The 20507-nt window shown below is 35.4% G+C and overlaps 1 protein-coding gene across 1 annotated transcript in view; it reads left to right on the top strand.

The window, feature by feature from the left end:
* Positions 1–20507, top strand: part of LOC133186797 (uncharacterized) — a 130175-nt gene that overhangs the window by 83780 nt on the left and 25888 nt on the right. The window contains exons 9-11 of the mRNA XM_061322121.1: positions 6916–7067; positions 12774–12885; positions 18247–18381. Coding sequence (XP_061178105.1) covers positions 6916–7067; positions 12774–12885; positions 18247–18381 — 399 coding nt within the window. The remainder of the gene's footprint in view (positions 1–6915; positions 7068–12773; positions 12886–18246; positions 18382–20507) is intronic.

Below are 20507 nucleotides of genomic sequence, written 5' to 3'. Positions count from 1 at the left end.
ACAAATAAAGAGCTAGGTTCACTTCATGCATAAAATGGTCCTATATATATTACCAATTTATTGACTAACATCTTATGTTTTTGGTAGATTTGGTAGATTCGCAATTGCCAAAAGTCTAAATGAAATTTAATGCATTGTCAACTAAAACTAAGCAGTTTCAGTTTTTCGGAAATTCACAGTGCCAAAAACGCCCTAAGTGAACCTTGTTCTTTTGATGGGCATTAGATCTGTCTTGTGAACGCAATTTAATTTGCACTAGTTTAATTTGATTTTTTTTTAACTTAGCATTAATTTACTGCAAATTAAATATTTAATGCACATTCATGTGAACAGGGAAAATGAGTGAATCAGTATACAGCATGTAATAAGGTCAAGAGATGTTAAATAACACCTGTAAAAATTGAGTACCATTCATACATGTTCTTCACTAGATCCTGTTTTCTTAGGAGCTGAGTATTGGATATAATGGACACAACATGGTGATTTTTTGACTTGAAAGTAAAATATGCCTGATACTATAATAGCAAGCAGATAGGTGAAATTTTATTATAGAAAAAATATAGCATACAGAAAAATGATATTTTTATTTTATTTTTATTTTTTTTTTTTAAAAGTGAAGCACCTGTTGATCTCCATACATATACAAATTATGAATTTTGAGGCAGAACTTAATAGTGGCAAGAAACATGTGGAGGAAAGTAAATTGCATGCATGCATATATCACTGAAGGAAAACAGAGCTGACCTTGAATTCTACAAACAGGCTGTTTGTCGGAAACATCTCTCCCTATTTGCTAAATCAATGTATCTAATGTAATACAAACAGCTAGAGCTTATACTGGTGTAAACAGGAATCTATCACCAGGCACCAGAAGTTAAATCTGGGATAAATTCATAGAACTCAGACACCTAAAGAAATTCACAGAATTTAGACACCTGAAATAAAGTCGAGGATAAATTCACAGGCCTTAGACACCTGAAATAATGTTGGGGATAAATTCACAGGCTTAAGACACCTTAAGTAAAGTCAGGGATAAATTCACAGAACTCTGTCACCATTTGATTCTGAGAGGGGGTGGGGGATGGGCAGGTGTTTGAGTCAGATTATTTATTTTCATGCCAGTCTAGGACAGATTATTATTTTCAAGATGATCAAGGACAGAAAATTTATTTTTTTTCTTCTCTGAAAAATAAAGTTTGACAAGCAAAAAAAAAAAAAGGTAGAAAAATTGAAAAATGCCCAAACTCCAAAAAGTGTGAGTGTGTGTGTGTGTGTTTGGGGGTGGGGGGGGGGGGGGGGGGGTGGGGGGGGGATAGCACTAGTCAAGAATCTATTATTTATTTTCTTGTCGGTAAGTACATATTATTTATTTTCTACAATTTCGAGGACAGATTATTTATTTCCAAAATCTGCCAGCTGGGCTCACAAAATGATACCCCTTGCCTCCCATATGTTTATAATGGCAAAGTCCATGTTTTGCAATGGGAGACCCCAAATATGTGTCCAATCAAACAGTAAAATAAGAAGTGCACAAAATGACTTTATTTAATATTCTGTGAAAGTATCATTAAATTTTATTCTATGGTTTAGGAGGAGTTGCAGATAAAAGATGGGTACCATGATATCATAGAAAGAATGGCAGTGTCCATGTTTTTCTACTGGAAACCCGAAATATGTGTCTGATCAAAAACTAAAATAGGAGGTCACAATGGCACTATGTAACAAAGATTCTGTGAAAGTCTCATTAAATTTTATTCAATGTATAGGAGGAGTGGTGGATAAGTTATAGGTGTGTACCCCAAAGCATAATGAATGGACAGATGGACACTCTCATCACTATAAACCCCCAGCTTTTCAAGCGGGGGGGGGGGGGGGGGTAAAAATGCCCATGGATATTAAGACTGCGATAGAATATCATTTATTGTGAGGTGTGACAATCAAACTGAGAAATATGATTCTTCAAGAGTTAAAGCTATAACAAATAATGAAAGGATGACTGCACTTAAGGACATGCGGAATTTGCGACAAAATAAACTTTAAAAACAAGCATTTTTCTTTTCATTGAAAGAATGGCCAACATCCAATCTACAACTTTATGTAATTACGTTTAATAAAAGTGTGTATTTACGAAGTTCAAATCTGTTTTCATAGGCAGGGGTCATAACAATTTCTTGAATCTCCGTTCGATAATGAGGACGCCCACTTTTTTACTGACTTTATACATAGTCAGCGCATGTTTGTCTATTGTTCTACGATTAACAGTAGTTGTATATTTGCATAAATAATAATGTGTCAAAGGGAGATTAATAGACAAACATGCGCTCGTGGTTAAAAAGAGAAAAAACTGCTTCTTCTTACATTCGCTCTCTGTGTTGTAACCAAGGATTGTGACATGTTGAATATTATAATTCACCACGTGATTTCTTACCTCAGGTAACTTTGTGAATTCTTAATTCCATCACATGACTTGTAAGATAGCATGTTTTGTGCTAACTAGGACACTATGTTTGAACACATTATGTTATCTGGCATTGATATAAAATCTTCTTTAATTACATTGACGTGCTCCTATTGTTAATTTCGTTTTGAAATCTTTGTCAGTAGTGTATTTGTGCCATACAGAATGGAGAGGGAGATTGGAAAGAGTTATTACATTTGCTTTTCCAAACATGTTATTGTTATTTATCAAGTCTAATTTTAGACCCATTCTTACAATGTTAGCTCCACCTCTCATGCATATCTAATGTTCAATCAAGGGCAGGTAAGTGTAAATTCACTATATTTGATATATATCTATATGCATATCTAATGTTCAATCAAGGGCAGGTAAGTGTAAATTCACTATATTTAGAAAGCAGTAAGGACAACAAAAAATTGAATCATTTTATTGTATCACAGTCTAAAATCATTCTCAGATTTAAATGTGGTTCCAAATTGGCAGTATAATCTTTCATAAACATACAAAAGTGAGATAAGGTTTAGATATAAAAGCAACAGAAGCAACCGAAAAAGACCCAAAAACAGGCGTTAAGTGCAGTCATCCTTTATATTATTAGAAATAATTATTTATGTATTCTTTAATTCAACAATCCCTTACATGTAATTAGAAAGAGATATCAGTCAGTCTTTACAGCAGCTGTCAGTCTACATATTTATTTGATATGATCCATTTCAGTAAACTGATCCTGATGTATTTTCATAGTACATTTGTATTTCAATTTCACTTTATGTGGTAACTGTATATCATACATTTTAAAAGTACAGTGTCATAAGCTCAGAACATGTGATATATATGCAAGTTATAGAAGCCCTGCTTCTCAAAATTCAGAAGCCATAAGATAAATTAACCATTTAGAGTATTTTTGAAAAGTAGATCAAAGGTCAAGAAGACTTTACCACTGGTATTTATCATAATATTTTATGACAAACAGTGCATATGCTAAATAGCACAGATTCATCTCTCAAATGTCCAAAATATTCTGTTTATCAGCATTAGGAACTATTTTGAAAAGTAGGCCAATGGTCAAGTTGAAAGGTCACCACATTGGCAGTGATTTGGAAGGCTATGAAGGTCAATGGGACTATGGCACAACTGCCAAAATTTTTAATGGGCCATTCTAAAAATGAATGGGCCATCTATATATTCTGAAGGTCCATTTTAAGAAGTAACAAAATGACAAATATGAAATATGAAAGAAAAACATATTTTTATTGACCACATCTTATTCTTCACATATGCAGTGCAGCACATTTAAAGAAACCCTCATACAATATAATTTAACGGTATTTTTGGATCAATAACGTCAAAATGTCGATTGCATTGGAAAAGAGTAAGGTAATGACATACCTTTGCTTTCCTATATTAAGTGCTCCTTGTAACAGGAAGCAGTTTTTGATGGTTTTAACCAATGAGATTTGTTGTATTAAAATGACAGCATTTAAACTGAATTTTCAAAGTAGAACAAATAAGAAAGAAAAAGTTGTATACAAAATACATGTATTTCTAACTAAAATCGCTAAAAATTGAATATGCGCACCTTGGCCAACCAATGGTTGATTTAATGTGCCAATTTTCACTTCAATGCAACTATGGCGCATGGCACAAGCCCTTCCCAATCATTGCATTGGTAACCATGGTATTCTACAAAAGTTATAGTGCCAAGTAATACATTAGCAAAATTATCTAATCCATACCTCTTACAGTTCTCAAGATATAAGGTGTGACCTAGACTAAGGGTAAAGTGATCCATAAGTGTAAAATAAAATGTTTCTTTGGTTTTGGCATGAAAAGGTTCATTAGAAAATATACCCTTTTTTCTTAGAAAATAAAACATTAGATTTGAATTTCAAACTCTTTTTAATGATGAGTTTCACTACCCTGTAGTTTTCTTAAATTGAGCCGATCAAGCAGTAAATGATCCTAATTCAAGGTCATCCAAGACTGAAGCATGCAACTATATTGGCTTTTCCCATCATATGCTGTCAAAGCTGTATGATTTTTTAACTTTCTGTAATGTTTTTTCATCATCTCCATCTGACTCTGGACGTGAAGTGCACATCTCTTCAGCTTTAAGTATAATCTCCACTTCACTGGCAAATAAAATCAGGGCAACCAACACAGGCCAAATATTTATAAACAGCCTGAGAGAGAGAGAGAGAGAGCAGAGAGAGAGAGAGATGAGACTTCCTGTAGCTAAGTAGAGGACCACTTGATTAGAAGCATCTGATGCTGTGTCCAGTGTCTAATGTTCTGATCCCCGTATACTTACTCTCTGACACTTGATGCAGACTCTGCCGTCAGTTTTCTGTCAGAGATTATTATTTTTAAGTTCTGACATCAGCACCGAGGAACACAAAAGCTGACCTCTCTTAATATACAAAGTCAAAGAGTGCCTTGTCTTACGATTACTTGTGTACTTCACTTCAGGGGATAAAAATCAGACAGAAAACAATCGTTTCCTCATTATTTTCTTATCTTCTACACTAAGTTCATGTGTTCCGTTGTATGCACCTTTCATTGTTCCTCCCTCTGATGTTGTGTTGTGCACTCTATGCCTGATTTATAAATTTAATCAACTAAGTAATAATGCTTGTTAGATACCAGAGGATTAATGTCATGTTTGATGTTTACTATTTATTTACCAGACAGTTTTTACTTACCTTGTGTAATAGAGATAATGGAAGTTGGTGATGTAATATTGAACAAAAAACACCTTATTGAAATGTGCAAATTCTTACATCAAAACCTGCATATCTGATATTTTTCATTTTGTAAAAGGTTGTCTTAATTCATTGCATGTTGCAGAGAATAAACTGGTGGCATTTTATCAATTATTTTGTTATTTAAGAGGAATTTTCTAAAATGAATATGATATGTAAGAAAAAATCTCAATAGAGAGAGAATTACATATCAAATATTTCACATGATGTAATTAAGTTGTACATTATATATTTGAGATCATTCTTAATGAAAAAAATTGAATTCAGTCACTTTTTTAAGCATGTGAAGATAAGTACAGTCAAACTTTATTATCTCAAACTCAATGGGACCAAGAGAAAACTTCAAGATATCCTAGAGTTTGAGATATCAAGGGTTAAATACTTAAAGAAAAAGTGGTTGAGACTTCCAATTCACTTCGGCATATCCACGGTATTCGAGATATCAGTGTTTGAGATACCAATGTTCAACTGTATTATATACAATTTATTTTACAATTTTTCTGCAAAATTTGAAAGTCAATGTGGGGCATGCAATCTAAGTTGGGTGGGTAAAACTTTACATTATCAGCTGATTGTAAATGAATCAGAAACCACAACTTTATCTTCTATCAACAGTGATCACTATTCACCACTTCAGTAAATTAATTATATTGCTGCACTGGGGAGTAAAATTAGGGCTAGAAAATTACACTGCACCAAAAAACCCGCACAGATTTCTCCAAATCTTAAAAAAGAATGCTAATACTTTTATTTGGGTGTTTTGTTGGAGAAACTGCATGTTTTTAGAAGATAACGAATCCATTACTACTTGAGCAAGAAATTAAATGGACTATTTTTACACTGAGAACCTGTTAAAATCCTAGTTTCTGAAGACAGCACCATTAAAAAAAATTTACTTACTTGTTAACTTGAACTCTATATGTCCAGGAATTATTGCTGTAATGGGAGAGGAGAAAAATGCAGCGGACCAGACCAGGATTCGAATCTGGACCCCCTGAATCTCCAGTCAGGTGCTCTACCAACTGAGCTATCTGGCCACCTGCTATCGAAACCGTCTGACCGCCACATTCCTCCCTCCTTAAATGTCTTTGGCCGCCGAAGACACAAACCCAGGCTCTTTCCTGGCAGGTCTTTCACCTGTCACATCCTGGTCACAGCACCAAATGTAACGGGAGAGGAGAAAAATGTAGCGGACCAGGCCCGGGTTCGAATCCCAGTCTGGTCCGCTGCATTTTTCTCCTCTCCCGTTACATTTGGTGCTGTGCCATGCCCTGGAAGTGACAGGTGAAAGACCTGCCAGGAAAGAGCCTGGGTTGGTGTCTTCAGGGGCCGAGGACCTTTAAGGAGGGAGGAATGTGGCGGTCAGACGGGTTCGATCACTGGTGAGAGAGCTCAGTTGGTAGAGCACCTGACTGGAGATTCAGGAGGCCCGGGTTTAAATCCCGGTCAGGTCCACTGCATTTTTCTCCTCTCCCGTTACATTGCTATAATTTTTATTGGTGAATTGTTTCTGTTAATCTTTTCTTTAGACCTTTCATATCCATTTATTTTCATTTAAAATTAAGGAGTCCTCATTAAGATAAATATAAATGTTCATCTTTTTTCACTTCAGGGTAGTGCATATATTCCTGATTCTGATACATGCAGAGTCAGCTATCCACTGTGTATTGTAAACTCAGATTTTCTCTGTTGTAGAACCTGACAGTGAACCATCTTATCATAGATCCCCACACAGAGTCAACTATCCAGGATCGACGGCAGAAACTACAGAAGGAAGCAGCCGTACTTACCTCATACATTAAACACAATCAGGACAACATACACACGCTTATGATGATATGTCAAAGGTCAGTATGAATTTACCTATAGTGATAGGTCACAGGTCAGTGTGACATTCACTTATAGTGATAGGTCAAAGGACTGTATGACATTCACCTATGTTGATAGGTCAAAGGTCAGAATGAATTTTCTTATAGTGATAGGTCAAAGGTCAGTATGAATTTACTTATAGTGATAAGTCAAAAGTCAATATAACATTCACTTATAGTGATAGGCTAAAGGTGACATATAAATTTAGTGATAGGTCAAAGGTCAGTATGACATTCACTTATAGTGATATGTTAAAGGTCTATGTGACATTCACTTATAGTGATAGGTCAAAGGTCAAAACAGTATTCATGAACTCATTATGATAAATAAAATGTTTGGATGACATCACCATACTCATGATATGTCAGAAGTCAGGATGACACTCACACACTCAGATTCAAAGATCAGTGCATTTCATTTACACTTGATGATTCAAAGGTCAAGGGTCAGTACAAATCAAACACTGATGATAGCAATGCTATCTAAAGGGAGTATTCTCTTTATAACATTTTTTGTGAAGGGATGTTTTGCAGAGATTTTTATATTTGCACTAATGAAAATACCACTTATGATATTTTCACTATGAAAATATCACTTGCAAAAAGATCCTTTTATTCAAGGGATAAATTACAGTGTTTCACCGTTGGAAATATAATAAAAAATGTTTAACAGCTAATCTGCTAATCTTTTTAAAAAAATTCTTAATTTGTATAATGTAGATTTGTGTTTGTATGATAACATTTTCTTTTCCTTTTTTTTTTTTGCAATGTCAGTAGCCGTATGGGTTATAACACATATCAGGGGTTTAGTTGCTTCATTACCAAGATACAGATATATAAACATCTCAAACTACCAGATAGCTTGATCCTAACTCAGATCTCTGTAATATATATGTACAGCAAACAACAGGCTACAGTAGCACTTATCACGATTTTCTCACTTTTGTATACGTCAGGAGTGAACTCTGATTTTTGAGATCAGTGTACTCTTGCATGATTCTTTCACAGCAGTGTTCAAATATGTTTTAATTCTATATATATAAACTAAATGACCTCTATAACACAGGGTAAGACATTGTGATATAGTGCAAGGGTAGATCATGGATGTATATACATTTTGATTTGAAGAGATGGTGGACCATTAATGGATGCTTTACATTTTGATTTGGAGAAAGGATATAGGGGATGAATATGATTGCTTGCTTCTCATTTTGGTTTAGAGAGAGGATAGACCATGAAGGCATACTGTAAATGCACCCTCCATTTTGTAGTTTTGGATTGGCAAAGACTGTAAAATCATATTCCATTTTATGGTGTGGAGTTAAGAAGACTGTAAAGACATGCTCCACTTTGTGATGTGGAGTAAGAGAAGACTTTAAAGGCATGCTCCACTTTGTGGAGTGGATTCAGAGAAGACTTTAAAGGCATGCTCCACTTTGTGGTGTGGAGTTATAAAAGACTGTAAAGGCATGCTCCTTTTTGTGGTAGAGTTAGAGAAGACCATAAAGGCATGCTCCACTTTGTGATGTGGAGTCAGAGAAGACTGTAAAAGCATGCTTCACTTTGTGGTATGGAGTCAAAGAAGACTGTAAAGACATGCTCCATTTTGTGGTGGAGTTAGAGAAGACTGTAAAGGCATGCTCTACTTTGTGGTGTGGATTCAGAGAAGACTGTAAAGGCATGCTCCACTTTGTGGTGTGGAGTAAGAAAAGACTGTAAAGGCATGCTTCATATTGTGGTGTGGAGTAAGAGAAGACTGTAAAGGCATGCTCTACTTTGTGGTGTGGAGTTAGAGAAGACTGTAAAGGCATGCTCCACTTTGTGGTGGAGTTAAAGAAGACTGTAAAGGCATGCTCCACTTTGTGATGTGGAGTTAGAGAAGACCGTAAAAGCATGCTCCACTTTGTTTTTTTTTCTACCAGTAGAGGTATAGTTTCATCTGAGTCTCCTTGGATATTTCAGCTTTATGGTTAGCAGTCTATTGTTTGACCAGTTTTCAAAGTTCATTTTTAGATATAATACAAGAATCAAACATCGTATAACAACATAAAAAAGTACACTTTTTGGTTGCTGAAATAGAGTTACTGTATTTAAATGAATAAATACACACAAACTCTACTGATTCAGAAAGGTACTGTAAATTAAGTACCATAAGTTCAATAAAGTACAAAATCACATTGTACTATAGGACAGTGACCTCAATTATGTTCTTAGAAGTCGTCTCCAGGGAACCTCTCCTCCCCTTGTTGAAGTTAACAATGACATTAAAGAATATGACCTGATCAAAATGGAGAAGTCAAATTATACTCTGATGGTCATCCTACAAGGGTCCCAGAGAGGGCTGAAGAATTGATTTATCTGAGGAAAACCAGGCTAATTAAGGAACACTTTACACCACCAAATGTTTCTTCTGACTAGTCCAATGGTGGAGTGATTTGATGAATTATTTAAAGATTCTGTCAAAATTCAATAGATAGAAACCTTCTGTGAGAATCTTGAAGCAAACACCGATTCTCATTGTATATTAAATACCATTTAGTACCGTATATGCTCGCCTATAAGTCGGTTTTTTGGGAGTTAAATTTTGGTCCAAAACTCTGGGTCTGACTTTAGGCGAGTCATAGAAATATTGGTATTTTTCTGACGACGAAAGGTAGTATTTTATAAACATTCCTGCCGATTACCGTTGAACAGAGTCTTTATATATTGTAATCATTTATGTATTCTAAGATTATGCATAAAGTACAAGTATGTAAAAATTTTAATAATTTTATATTTATCTTAAGTGTGCGTTACTTTTTTTTAATGATTTAAAATCAGATATCAATATCATTTTTTAAAAATATTGATTAAAACCAGATTAAAATATCAGAGTATTGATTTGAAATTGTCAACCAATTCTGGCAGAAAGTTGTACCAACTTATAAGCGAGTCAGTGGCAAATTCCTCCAAAATAACCCCCAAAAATACAACCAGCTTATAGGCGGACAGACTTATACGCGAGTACACGGTAGTAAAAATTCCAGACTTTAAGTTCTAAGGAATTATTTTGGCTGAAATGAGTTAAAAGTATGGATGTTTAATTATGTTATTATTTTATTAATTGAAGTTTTAATTAATTCATTATTACGTACAGAAATAAATTAATTTCTGCCCCCTCAGCTGACTAAGATAATCCCCCCTCCTCTCTGACATAAAAGTTTGCCAACACCCCCTCATTTACTTTATAGAAAATAAAGGTTTCCTAGAAAAATGAGATGCTTCACATAAATGTTAATTAATGAAGCATGTTGTTCACATAATTAGTCTTTGATTATTGATAACATCTGCTGGTTTTATTTTTTTTTCCTCATGTCTATAAGTTGATTGAAGATTCAACATCAAATAGCCCAAATCTCTTCTTCAGCGCATGAAAAGTAAAATATTTCCCTCTGTTATTGATCGGATAGCCCCCAGTTAAATATTTATTTCTGTCAGATAGAATTTCACAGGACATAAATCTTGGGCCCTTCCAGATGTTTACCATTCACATGGCAACAGAACTCTTAGCCACTGATTTCACAGAGCACGCTTATCTGCCATAAAAAAAAGTTCCTCATGCATAGAATATATCAGTAAAATCGGTTGTAATTAAAGATTTAAAGGACTTGAAGTCTGATCAGTCTCAGCAGGGATCAACAGTCAGTACAGCACAGAACTGGTGAGAGGTACTGATCAGTACTGATCAGGAGGGAGATTAGGGAAGGGTGATGGTCAGATAAAACACGGCTCCCTGCCGAGTTTCTACATAAGACAGATTCTCCCTGTCTGGTCAATTAATTCTCTTCCTCATACCATAGAACATTACTCCATACACTGAAACATTGCCATCATCATTTCATGTAGTGCACAATATTGGGATGACAGGATTAACTTGTATTTTACTAGAAGTTCATGTGTGGTTTGCAAAGGAGATTTAATTAGATTCTTATAATGACAATTTTTTGGAGTTCACTCAGTGGACCATTTTTAGTGGAATCTACTCTGAAGGATTTTAACAGATTTAGAGATGTGTCTATTAGTTATGATAGGGATTTCTCAAGGGGAATTTGATTATGGAATCAATGCCTAGTCAGGATACTTTTTATAATGGACAAACACATTAGCTATATTTGCTATTAAGTTAGAAGACTAGCTCTGCTGAGTGAGATTACCAATTAATCTTTTTTTAAATGTCAGTGATTCACATGATGAATTGTGATTTTACTAGATACAGGACAGTTTTGTTTTTGAATTCCATTTAGTAGATGCTTTTACATTTTAGTAGATGCTTTTACATGTTGCATCATTAGCAATTCATACGAATCTGTGACCGGCGCAGTTTGCAATGTGAAGGCATTCAGTTTTCAATTTGAATGTGAGTTTTAGTTGGAGCATTGATATGCCATAAGACGTAATATTAAGTCCCAGCTCATTAAAAACTGATGCCAACATACCACATTTATTGAGGAAAAAAAAAAGCTTGGAACAAAACATTTTTTGTTGATGACTAATTGGAGTCTGGAGGTACTTTACACATAATTAGGAGATTTGCATACTTTTTTAATCGGTGTAGATCTTTAAAGAGCTGCTTACAGATTTTCTGCTGCTGTTTCTTGCGTTGTGTATGCTTCTCACTGGCCCAGCAACAATACATCAGGATTGTATAGGCAGCAAGTGCTTATACTGGAAACTCATTACACTTCAGTTTGATGCTTGGCAAAACAAACAGAGCATACTTCAGTCATTTTGTTCTTTGGTTTAATATCTGATTTGCAAAAAAAAAAAAAAAGTCAAATTTTTTTTCTTATAGGAGATTTTGTTATGAAACTATGGTTTTCTACAGCAAATATTATATGTGAGAGGCCAGAGATGCCATATGACATCACAGCTTTGTAATGGATAGATTTTGACAACCCTCCGCAGGTTTTTTTGTACTCATTAATTGAAGAGCTTGCTCATTTGCCAGAAATACGTTGATTTCATTTCTTTTCTCTGGAGGCTGTGTTAATTACCCAGTTTAACCATGCACAAAATGCAGAGGACATAAACAGATCATTTATTGAGTGACTTTTTAAATAAGTTACAAACAGGAAGAACATTTTAAGATGTGTTATTTTTTCAATACCGTTTGGTACTTTTTTGTGTAGGCAGCAACTTTAGACAGTGAAATATACCTTTATTGATAATTGTGTTACGGATATTGTGATGTCAGGCACGGAGAGTGAGCTATCAAACTCTGTGTCAATACGACAGAGAGTGGCAGAACCAAGGAATGGGGAGACTTACAAAGGGAGCTTACTCCACACTCAGGGGTCCGTCTCCCGTCAAAACAGTGGTGAAGAAGATTTGAAAGTCCGTCGTCAAATGCATAAACAAGAGAGCAAGGATAGTGGGATTGTGACGGAAATGTCCACACGACCAAAGGATTACGGTCGAAGCAAAACTGAAAAAATTCACAGAACCGAGAGTAGCAAAACTAAATCGCGTAAAAGTGAGAGTTTTAAGTCAAGTGTTAAAAGAAGCCAGAGTATGAAGGCCCCAAACTCAAACAGACATTTGTCACAAGCCTCTAATAGAAGTACAGGAAATTTAAAAGACCTTGACAATGATAATCAGGTGAGAAATTTCATTTTCTAACAATTTGTTTTGTTTAATTTTTGGCAGAAATTTAGCTAATCATCTGTACTCAAAAGTGTATGAAACTCAAGGGGATATGTGTTGCAAGAGGAATGAAATTCGTTTGGCAAACTTGCAGTTAGCAGCTATTCGAGCACAGGTAAGAGCATGCAGAAAAGGTAATTCATCTGATATTGATCCTCAGGTTTAAAAGTCAATTTTAATAAATCCTAGAACTAGCTACAGTTAATCTGCTGTATAAGGTTATAGAGATCACTGTACTTAGCTGTAGAAACGAATTAATGCGTTTTATATAAGATTTTCATTTATTTTAGATCAATACTATGAGATTCTGAAGTAGATTTTTTGTGTGTGCAAGGAACATGCACTTTATTGTATTTTATAAATATGATCTGATAAATGTGTGTTCTTAAGCTAAAGAAAGAAGCTATTTGGAATAAATGGCCACAAAAATTTATAGCCAGAGTAAAAACATTTACCAATCATTAAAATGACAGGTTTGATATTGCTGATTTAGAAAATCCACCTCTGATGCTGTATTTTTTGCCCATTGTATCTAAATAGAGAGGAGATTATTGTTTTTTGTGAGTTTTCCCATTCCACACACGGCAGTGGTTTTATAGAATGGCCGATAAATTGTCTGATCATTTTACCATACGCCCAAAGCTCATCAGTTCTGCTGCTTTAAAAAAAAAGGCAGTTTTTTTTCTGAGTACATATACTTTTTATTTCTGCCAAGGGAAAACAGCACTGTTGGCATTTCTTAGTAATTAATCTTGGAACGGCCCTACAAACTTTTTTTCAACCCTAGATATTATAACCATATGGTGTTACGTTCATTACGCTATATTGTATATTAGGGAATTTTTTGATGGTAATCAATCAACTGAAATGTAGAGAGAACAGGTTGTTAAGTTAATGTACCTGCCTGTCTTCATGGGAAATATTCTGGCATGTTCTTGTACAGGGTTCATTTACATATCTGAAATTCTAAATAATTACCAAAAAAATGGATTGAAAGCAAACTCCTCTTTTGAGAAAAAAAAAATATGAAGATGGCAGATATGTCATAACCATTAGGTGGAGCTGTAAGAGTAAGAAATTGTATGTGACATATTCAAAAAAGATAGATAAAATTTGAACCCCTCCCCTCTTTATTTTAGCAAAGTTGAGAAGAAAAATTCAAGGGAGTTTCCTGATATAATTAGGTTTTGATCTGCCTTAAATTTTCTGTTCATTCTTTGGAATCTGCGATTCTTAGATAGAGAAACCTTTGGTAGCTACCAGTGGGCTCTGTTCATTCATGAAGATTTAAAGAAGTTTTCATAATGGAACAATACATGTCAAGTCTTTACAGAGAGATAAAATATTTGGCATTTTCTTCTGAAGAATTATTTTTTGCCTTATCAGCTTATTGGCAATAGAAGTATCACTTTTAATCATTATGATTCAAAGGCAGAGGGCATTATACCAACTTTTGGTATATGTTCCCTGGTCCTTCAACCAATTAACCTTTTTTTGTTTGGCACAAATGCCTTTGATGTTCAAACAGATGTGCTTTTCCAGATTCAAGTGATCAGTTTTTTATCCAAACTGATGTGATACAGGTAAGCATTTTGGTCTATGGGCCTCTTGATTTTCCAGTTGAAGCAAAATATTATCAGCTATAGGTCACACCCACCAAATAGATATTAAAACTCTACTGTAGGTAAATTATTAATTTTGGCAGACTGTTAAATGTCATCTTGTTTGCAGAGTAAATAAACTTTGGCTTCTTCTGAGAAAACTTAGAAGAACTTGTATCCAAATACAAAAACATGCTGATGTAAGAAAATGTAGTACCTATTCAATAAGAATGCACAGTTAATCAGCTCTGCATCATGGCTGATGGACAGAGATGTAGGGAGCAATTGGGTGAGAATTTTTGTTTGTTTGTTGTTTAATGTCCCTCTCGAGAATTTTTCACTCATATGAAGACTCCACCACTTCCTGGCGGAGGGCTGCAAATTTAGACCTATACTCGGCACTCAGAGCCATTGAGCAGTAAGGGATTTTTTTTTGTGTCAGCACCTGCTGCAACACAGGACCTCGGTTTACATGGTTTCATCCAAAAGACGGGTCTCCACATCCTATAGTGGGATTTGAACCTGCGATGTAAGGATCAACACCTTACTCTGCAACTTGAGAGCAAATGCTCTAACCACTGTGCCACGCGGGTAACCCATGAAACTTTGAGATAGTAGTCCTTTTATCAAGATTTATCAGTCAGCTCAGTCACTGAAGGACTGAGATGTAGGGAGTAGTTCTATAAGACTGTTATAGAGATATCAGGGTCAGTCAGCACAGTGACTGAAGGATTGAGATATTAGTATCTATATTGGGGTCTATCAATCAATGTAAGGACAGTTATCCTATAGGGCATCATTCTTATCCTACCTGTCTCTATATTGGGGTCTATCAATCAATGTTCGGACACTTATCCTATAGGGCATCATTCTTATCCTACCTGTCTCTATATTGGGGTCTATCAATCAATGTTAGGACACTTATCCTATAGGGCATCATTCTTATCCTACCTGTTCCTGCATCATTAGCTGCTGGTCATTCTGGCAGATTGCCTCCCTTGGAAAATGAAGAGGGGAAAATGATCTTCATTGTCTCAGATAAAGGCAGTTATCAAGATAGACTACAAGCTTCTGTTAGGCTCAAATGAAAATATAATAATAAGGTGTGGAGTGAATTTGTTTACTAGGAGAAGTAAGTCAGTTTGATGAGATACTGCAAACAAAATATATTTATAGCTTAAACAGAGAGAAAGAAGGGTGAGGTGGGTGATGTTGGGGAAGGGGACTACATGAAAGGAAAGAAAAGTTCACCTGGTATTGTCTCTCAGACAAATAATACAAGTGGAATTGCTTGTTAAATAAATGCATATTTTATTTTGATTGGAGTGTATGTAGTATAATTTAAATTTTTGATATCATGCACATTACCTACTTGTATGTATGATGTCTGATGATGATGGCAGTTTATGGAGTTTGGCCTCTGCTGATGTATTGTTACTGCCCCTAATGACAGGATACCACTACTGAACACTCCCTTAATGAAGAACTATGTCGGGTACAGGTGCTATAAGGTGGTACAGTATAGGAGTTATGTCATTGAGTGGATTGATTTAGAACTATGTCAGGTACAGGTGCTATAAGGTGGTACAATGTAGGAGTTATGTCAGTGAGTGGATTGATTTAGAACTATGTCATGTACAGGTGCTATAAGATGGTACAATGTAGGAGTTATGTCATTGAGTGGACTGATATAGAACTATGTCGGGTACAGGTGCTATAAGGTGGTACAATGTAGGCATTATGGCAGTGAGTGGATTGATTTAGAACTATATGGGGTACAGGTGCTATAAGGTGGTACAATATAGGCGTTCTGGCAGTGAGTGGATTGATTTAGAACTATATCGGGTACAGGTGCTATAAGGTGGTACAACATAGGTGTTCTGGCAGTGAGTGGATTGATTTAGAACTATGGCAGATACAGGTGCTATAAGGTGGTACAATGTAGGAATTATGCCAGTGAGTGGATTGATATGACTTCTAGAAAATTACTTCCGTATGTCAAAGGAATTCGAAGCTCATTCCTCTGCTATTATGTTTTGCTATGATCCTGTATGGAAGGAACATTATGAAGCTCTTAGCAAAATAAGATTTAAACTATAGACTCAATACAGATCCTATGATACATGAAGATTTTTTTTTTACTGTGCACCATTAATTAATATGCGGAGACATCATCTGTAATTTCCTGAACACATTTTTTTAATACACATGACCCCTTTTCAGTGATAGCTCCCACAACATCAAACATCCTCTCATGGGCTGAGGAGTGAGGAGGCTGCAGTTATATACAGCTATAGATCAGATCTTGGGTCTATATAAATATTTTAAGCTTAAAGACAATAAAATTTTCTGATGAGCACCTCTTCATTTACAGCTGGCATTGCTCCATTGTATGATAACTCCCCCCCCCCTTCTCTCTGTCTCCTGCTATAGCTATAGTAATATATGTGCTAATTAGAAATGTCAATTTCACCCAGATAGCCTAGTTGAATAATTGGGGGCTTTAGTCCAGGGATAATCGAGTACTCATTAAAATAATTGTTCTTATATCTTCATGTCCTTTTTAGATTGCTTGTATTGCTTGCAATATTTATATCAAGCTTCCGTCACATACAACGTATTTCTCAATACAAGTAGTTAATTAGTAGAAATACCTGTACTACCTGTATCTCAATTAAAAAGTGGTACAGTTTATCAATTACTACAGCTTGTCATTTCTACTCCCGACCAGTTTCTAATACATGTTAGTAATTTATAGCTTGACACAATTTAAGTGTGTAATTTTGCCTAATTTATGGACCTGTAACTGGTAAACAGTTTTATAAAAAAAAAATAGAAAAAACTTGCGATAACTTTAGAAATACTATTGATAACAGAGTAAAAAATATTTATGCCCTGTTCACAAGGAGAGTTTATTTCACAGTAAATTGATGAGAAGTAAACTAATGCGAATTAAACTATTGCGAATTAACTTGCGTTCACAAGACAACTGATGTGAAGTAAACTAATGTGAATTAAACTATTGCGAATTAACTTGCGTTCACACGACAACTGATGTGAAGTAAACTAATGTGAATTAAACTATTGCGAATTAACTTGCGTTCACACGACAACTGATGTGAAGTAAACTAATGTGAATTAAAATTTTATTTCTATAGTAGGGCTATTCAGTAAGGCTTTTATGACATCATTTGCAATCATGTCATCTTATGCAGAGCAGATCCATTTGACATAGTGTCATAGTGTCTGTACACATTTTAGTGATTAACATAATTTTCCTATAGTTTTTCACTCAAAAATAATACAAGTACCTATATCTGACCACCGACATGTGGCATGTAATTTAATTCTGCCATTACACATGCGTCAGAATTTAATTCGAATTAGCTTCGCATAGCGTTCACATGTAGCTAATGCAAAGTAATTTAATGCACAGTAAACTAATTCGAATTAAACTAATTCGCATTAAATTGTACGTGTGAACGCTGTTCAAATTTAATTCGCAGTAACTTACATTTAATACAAATTAAAACTCTCAGTGTGAACAGGGCATTAGTCAATAGTCGTGTCGAGCACTTTGATATTCTTGACATATCTCTACTGTTTATAGAATCTTTAGAAATATTACATTTTTCAACACTATTGCATGAGATTATGGAGACAATCAATTATTTAAAGCTGTAAAGTTTTAGTGAACATCATTAAAAATTTTTAGTATTTATTATTACTCTTTTTATTGTTCAATTTGACCTAATTACTGATAATGAATAAGTAAATAACAAATAAGCAGAAGAAATTCTTTCAATAGAACATAATTTAATTTTAAAATGTTTTAAGCAACTGAAGAATTTCTTACTTGCTTTCATACATTGTAGATAGAAGTGTTGTCCCCCAAACAGAATGGATCCATGGAGAACCTGGAACAGGACAGCAAGAAGTCCTCAGCCACCATTAAAAGCATGTGGAAGAAAGCTTTCAAGAACCTCAAAAGTACCTCAGACTCCAAACTGGTAAGTCAAAAGTTGTAGGGAGCCTCAAACATATACAAAAGTACCTCAGACACCAAACTGGTAATAAAATCACCTGTTGTAAGAGTCCTCAAACATATACAAAAATACCTCAGACACCAAACTGGTAAGTCATAGGTTGTAGGGGACCTCAAAAGTATATAAAAGTACCGCAGACATTGAACTGGTAAGACACTGGTTGTAGGGAGCCTCAAACATATTTAAAAGTACATCAGACACCAAACTGGTAATTAAGGCGCTGGTTGTAAGGGGCCTCAAACATGTACCAAAGTACCTCAGACTCTAAACTGGTAAATTATAGGTTGTAGGGGGCTTCAAACAAATACAAAAGTGCCTCTGACATTTAACTGGTTTAAGTTGGTCTTGAAGGGCCTGTATTGAGTCCTTTTTAGAGTACAATAATGCTGATATGTCATGAGTTTTGTTTAGGCACTTAAGATTATGAAAATACCTATATTTTTATCTGATATTGAAGCTTGAATAATCACACTTTATTTTCACATTATTATGCAAGACAGTCTGTTTACAAAGAGTTTATTTTCATGTATATTTTTATTAGTATGGATTATATACAGCAATAACCAGTCTTCGTAAAAATTTTGTCTCCTTTATTAATACCAAATTCCTTTTTTTGCAAAAAAAAAAAGTGTTGCGAAAATTTAGTGATCTATAGTACTTGCTAGATCAAGTGAGTCTCACTTATTTGTTTTCCTCTGTACCTTCAGTACCATGGCCACCCACACTCGGAAGCTTACAAATTAGGCAGTCAAAAAGTAATTTCTGATCATTATAAGTGAATGAAAGAAAATCTTCTTCATAATTCACTATATATAAGATAAGTATCATGCAAGGTTTTAATGTGATATCATTGGAAGATTCCGGCGAACTTTGGGTATACCGTTTTTGGACCATCTTCTGTAGTAATTAACTTTAAAAAGTCTTGAAAGGGAGTATGCATAAGAGAATTTTTTCTCCCTATAGTATGGGGATATTCTAATCAATAAATAGAAATGCCTGTGGTGTGATTCTATGTATGAGCAAGGGGTCGGGGCAGCACCCTGGAACAACCCCCCCCCCCACCCCCACCCCCTTTCAAAAATTGCTGGATCTGACCCTGCATGACTGTTGCATTTCGATTGTATTCACAGCTCATGTTACATTTAGCATTGAAGTTGCAGCAAATTACCATTAAAATATCAAATTAAGACTCTTTGTTACTGTGTGGCATTTACCATATTGAAGAACTCTTAAGGTCAAAGTAATCAAATCTAACTGGGGGGCCTTTATTGAAAACATGTGTAATTTGAAGAGAAATGCATTCTTGAGTGACACAGACATTCTGATTATGTAGTCATGTGGGAGAAGAAGTAATTGACCTGTATTAACTCAATGCATGTGGACATGCACATTCTAGCAAGATCAGTCAGTGATGATACAGTCAAAGATGGCTAAGGATTGTGTCAGACTCAATGAGAGGGTCATAGAAGCTAAGGATTGTATCAGAGGGTCAGATATGGCTAAGGTTTGTGTCAGAGGGTCATAGAAGGTAAGGATTGTGTCAGAGGGTCATAGAAGGTAAGGATTGTATCAGAGGGTCAGATATAGCTAAGGATTGTGTCAGAGGGTCAGAGATGGCTAAGGATTGTATCAAAGGGTCAGAGATGGCTAAGGATTGTATCAGAGGGTCAGAGATGGCTAAGGATTGTGTCAGAGGGTCAGAGATGGCTAAGGATTGTGTCAGAGGGTCAGAGATGGCTAAGGATTGTATCAGAGGGTCAGAGATGTCTAAGGATTATATCAGAGGGTCAGAGATGGTTAAGGATTGTGTCAGAGGGTCAGAGGTTACAGGCTAAGGATTGTGTCGGGGTCAGAGATGGCTAAGGATTGTGTCAGGGGGTCAGAGATGTCTAAGGATTGTGTCAGACTCACTGAGAGGATCAGAGATGGCTAAGGATTGTGTCAGACTCATTGAGAGGGTCAGAGATGGCTAAGGATGTGTCAGAGGGTCATAGAAGCTAAGGATTGTGTCAGAGGGTCATAGAAGCTAAGGATTGTATCAGAGGGTCAGAGATGGCTAAGGATTTTGTCAGAGGGTCAGAGATGGCTAA

This window comes from Saccostrea echinata, unplaced genomic scaffold (genome assembly GCF_033153115.1).
Source record: "Saccostrea echinata isolate AGI-Se365-2 ecotype Australia unplaced genomic scaffold, CSIRO_AGI_Sech_v1 ptg000014l, whole genome shotgun sequence".
In the NCBI taxonomy this organism is placed as follows: Eukaryota; Metazoa; Mollusca; class Bivalvia; order Ostreida; family Ostreidae; genus Saccostrea; species Saccostrea echinata.
Note: the sequence above shows the minus strand (reverse complement) of the source record. Positions and strands in the feature narration are given on the sequence as shown.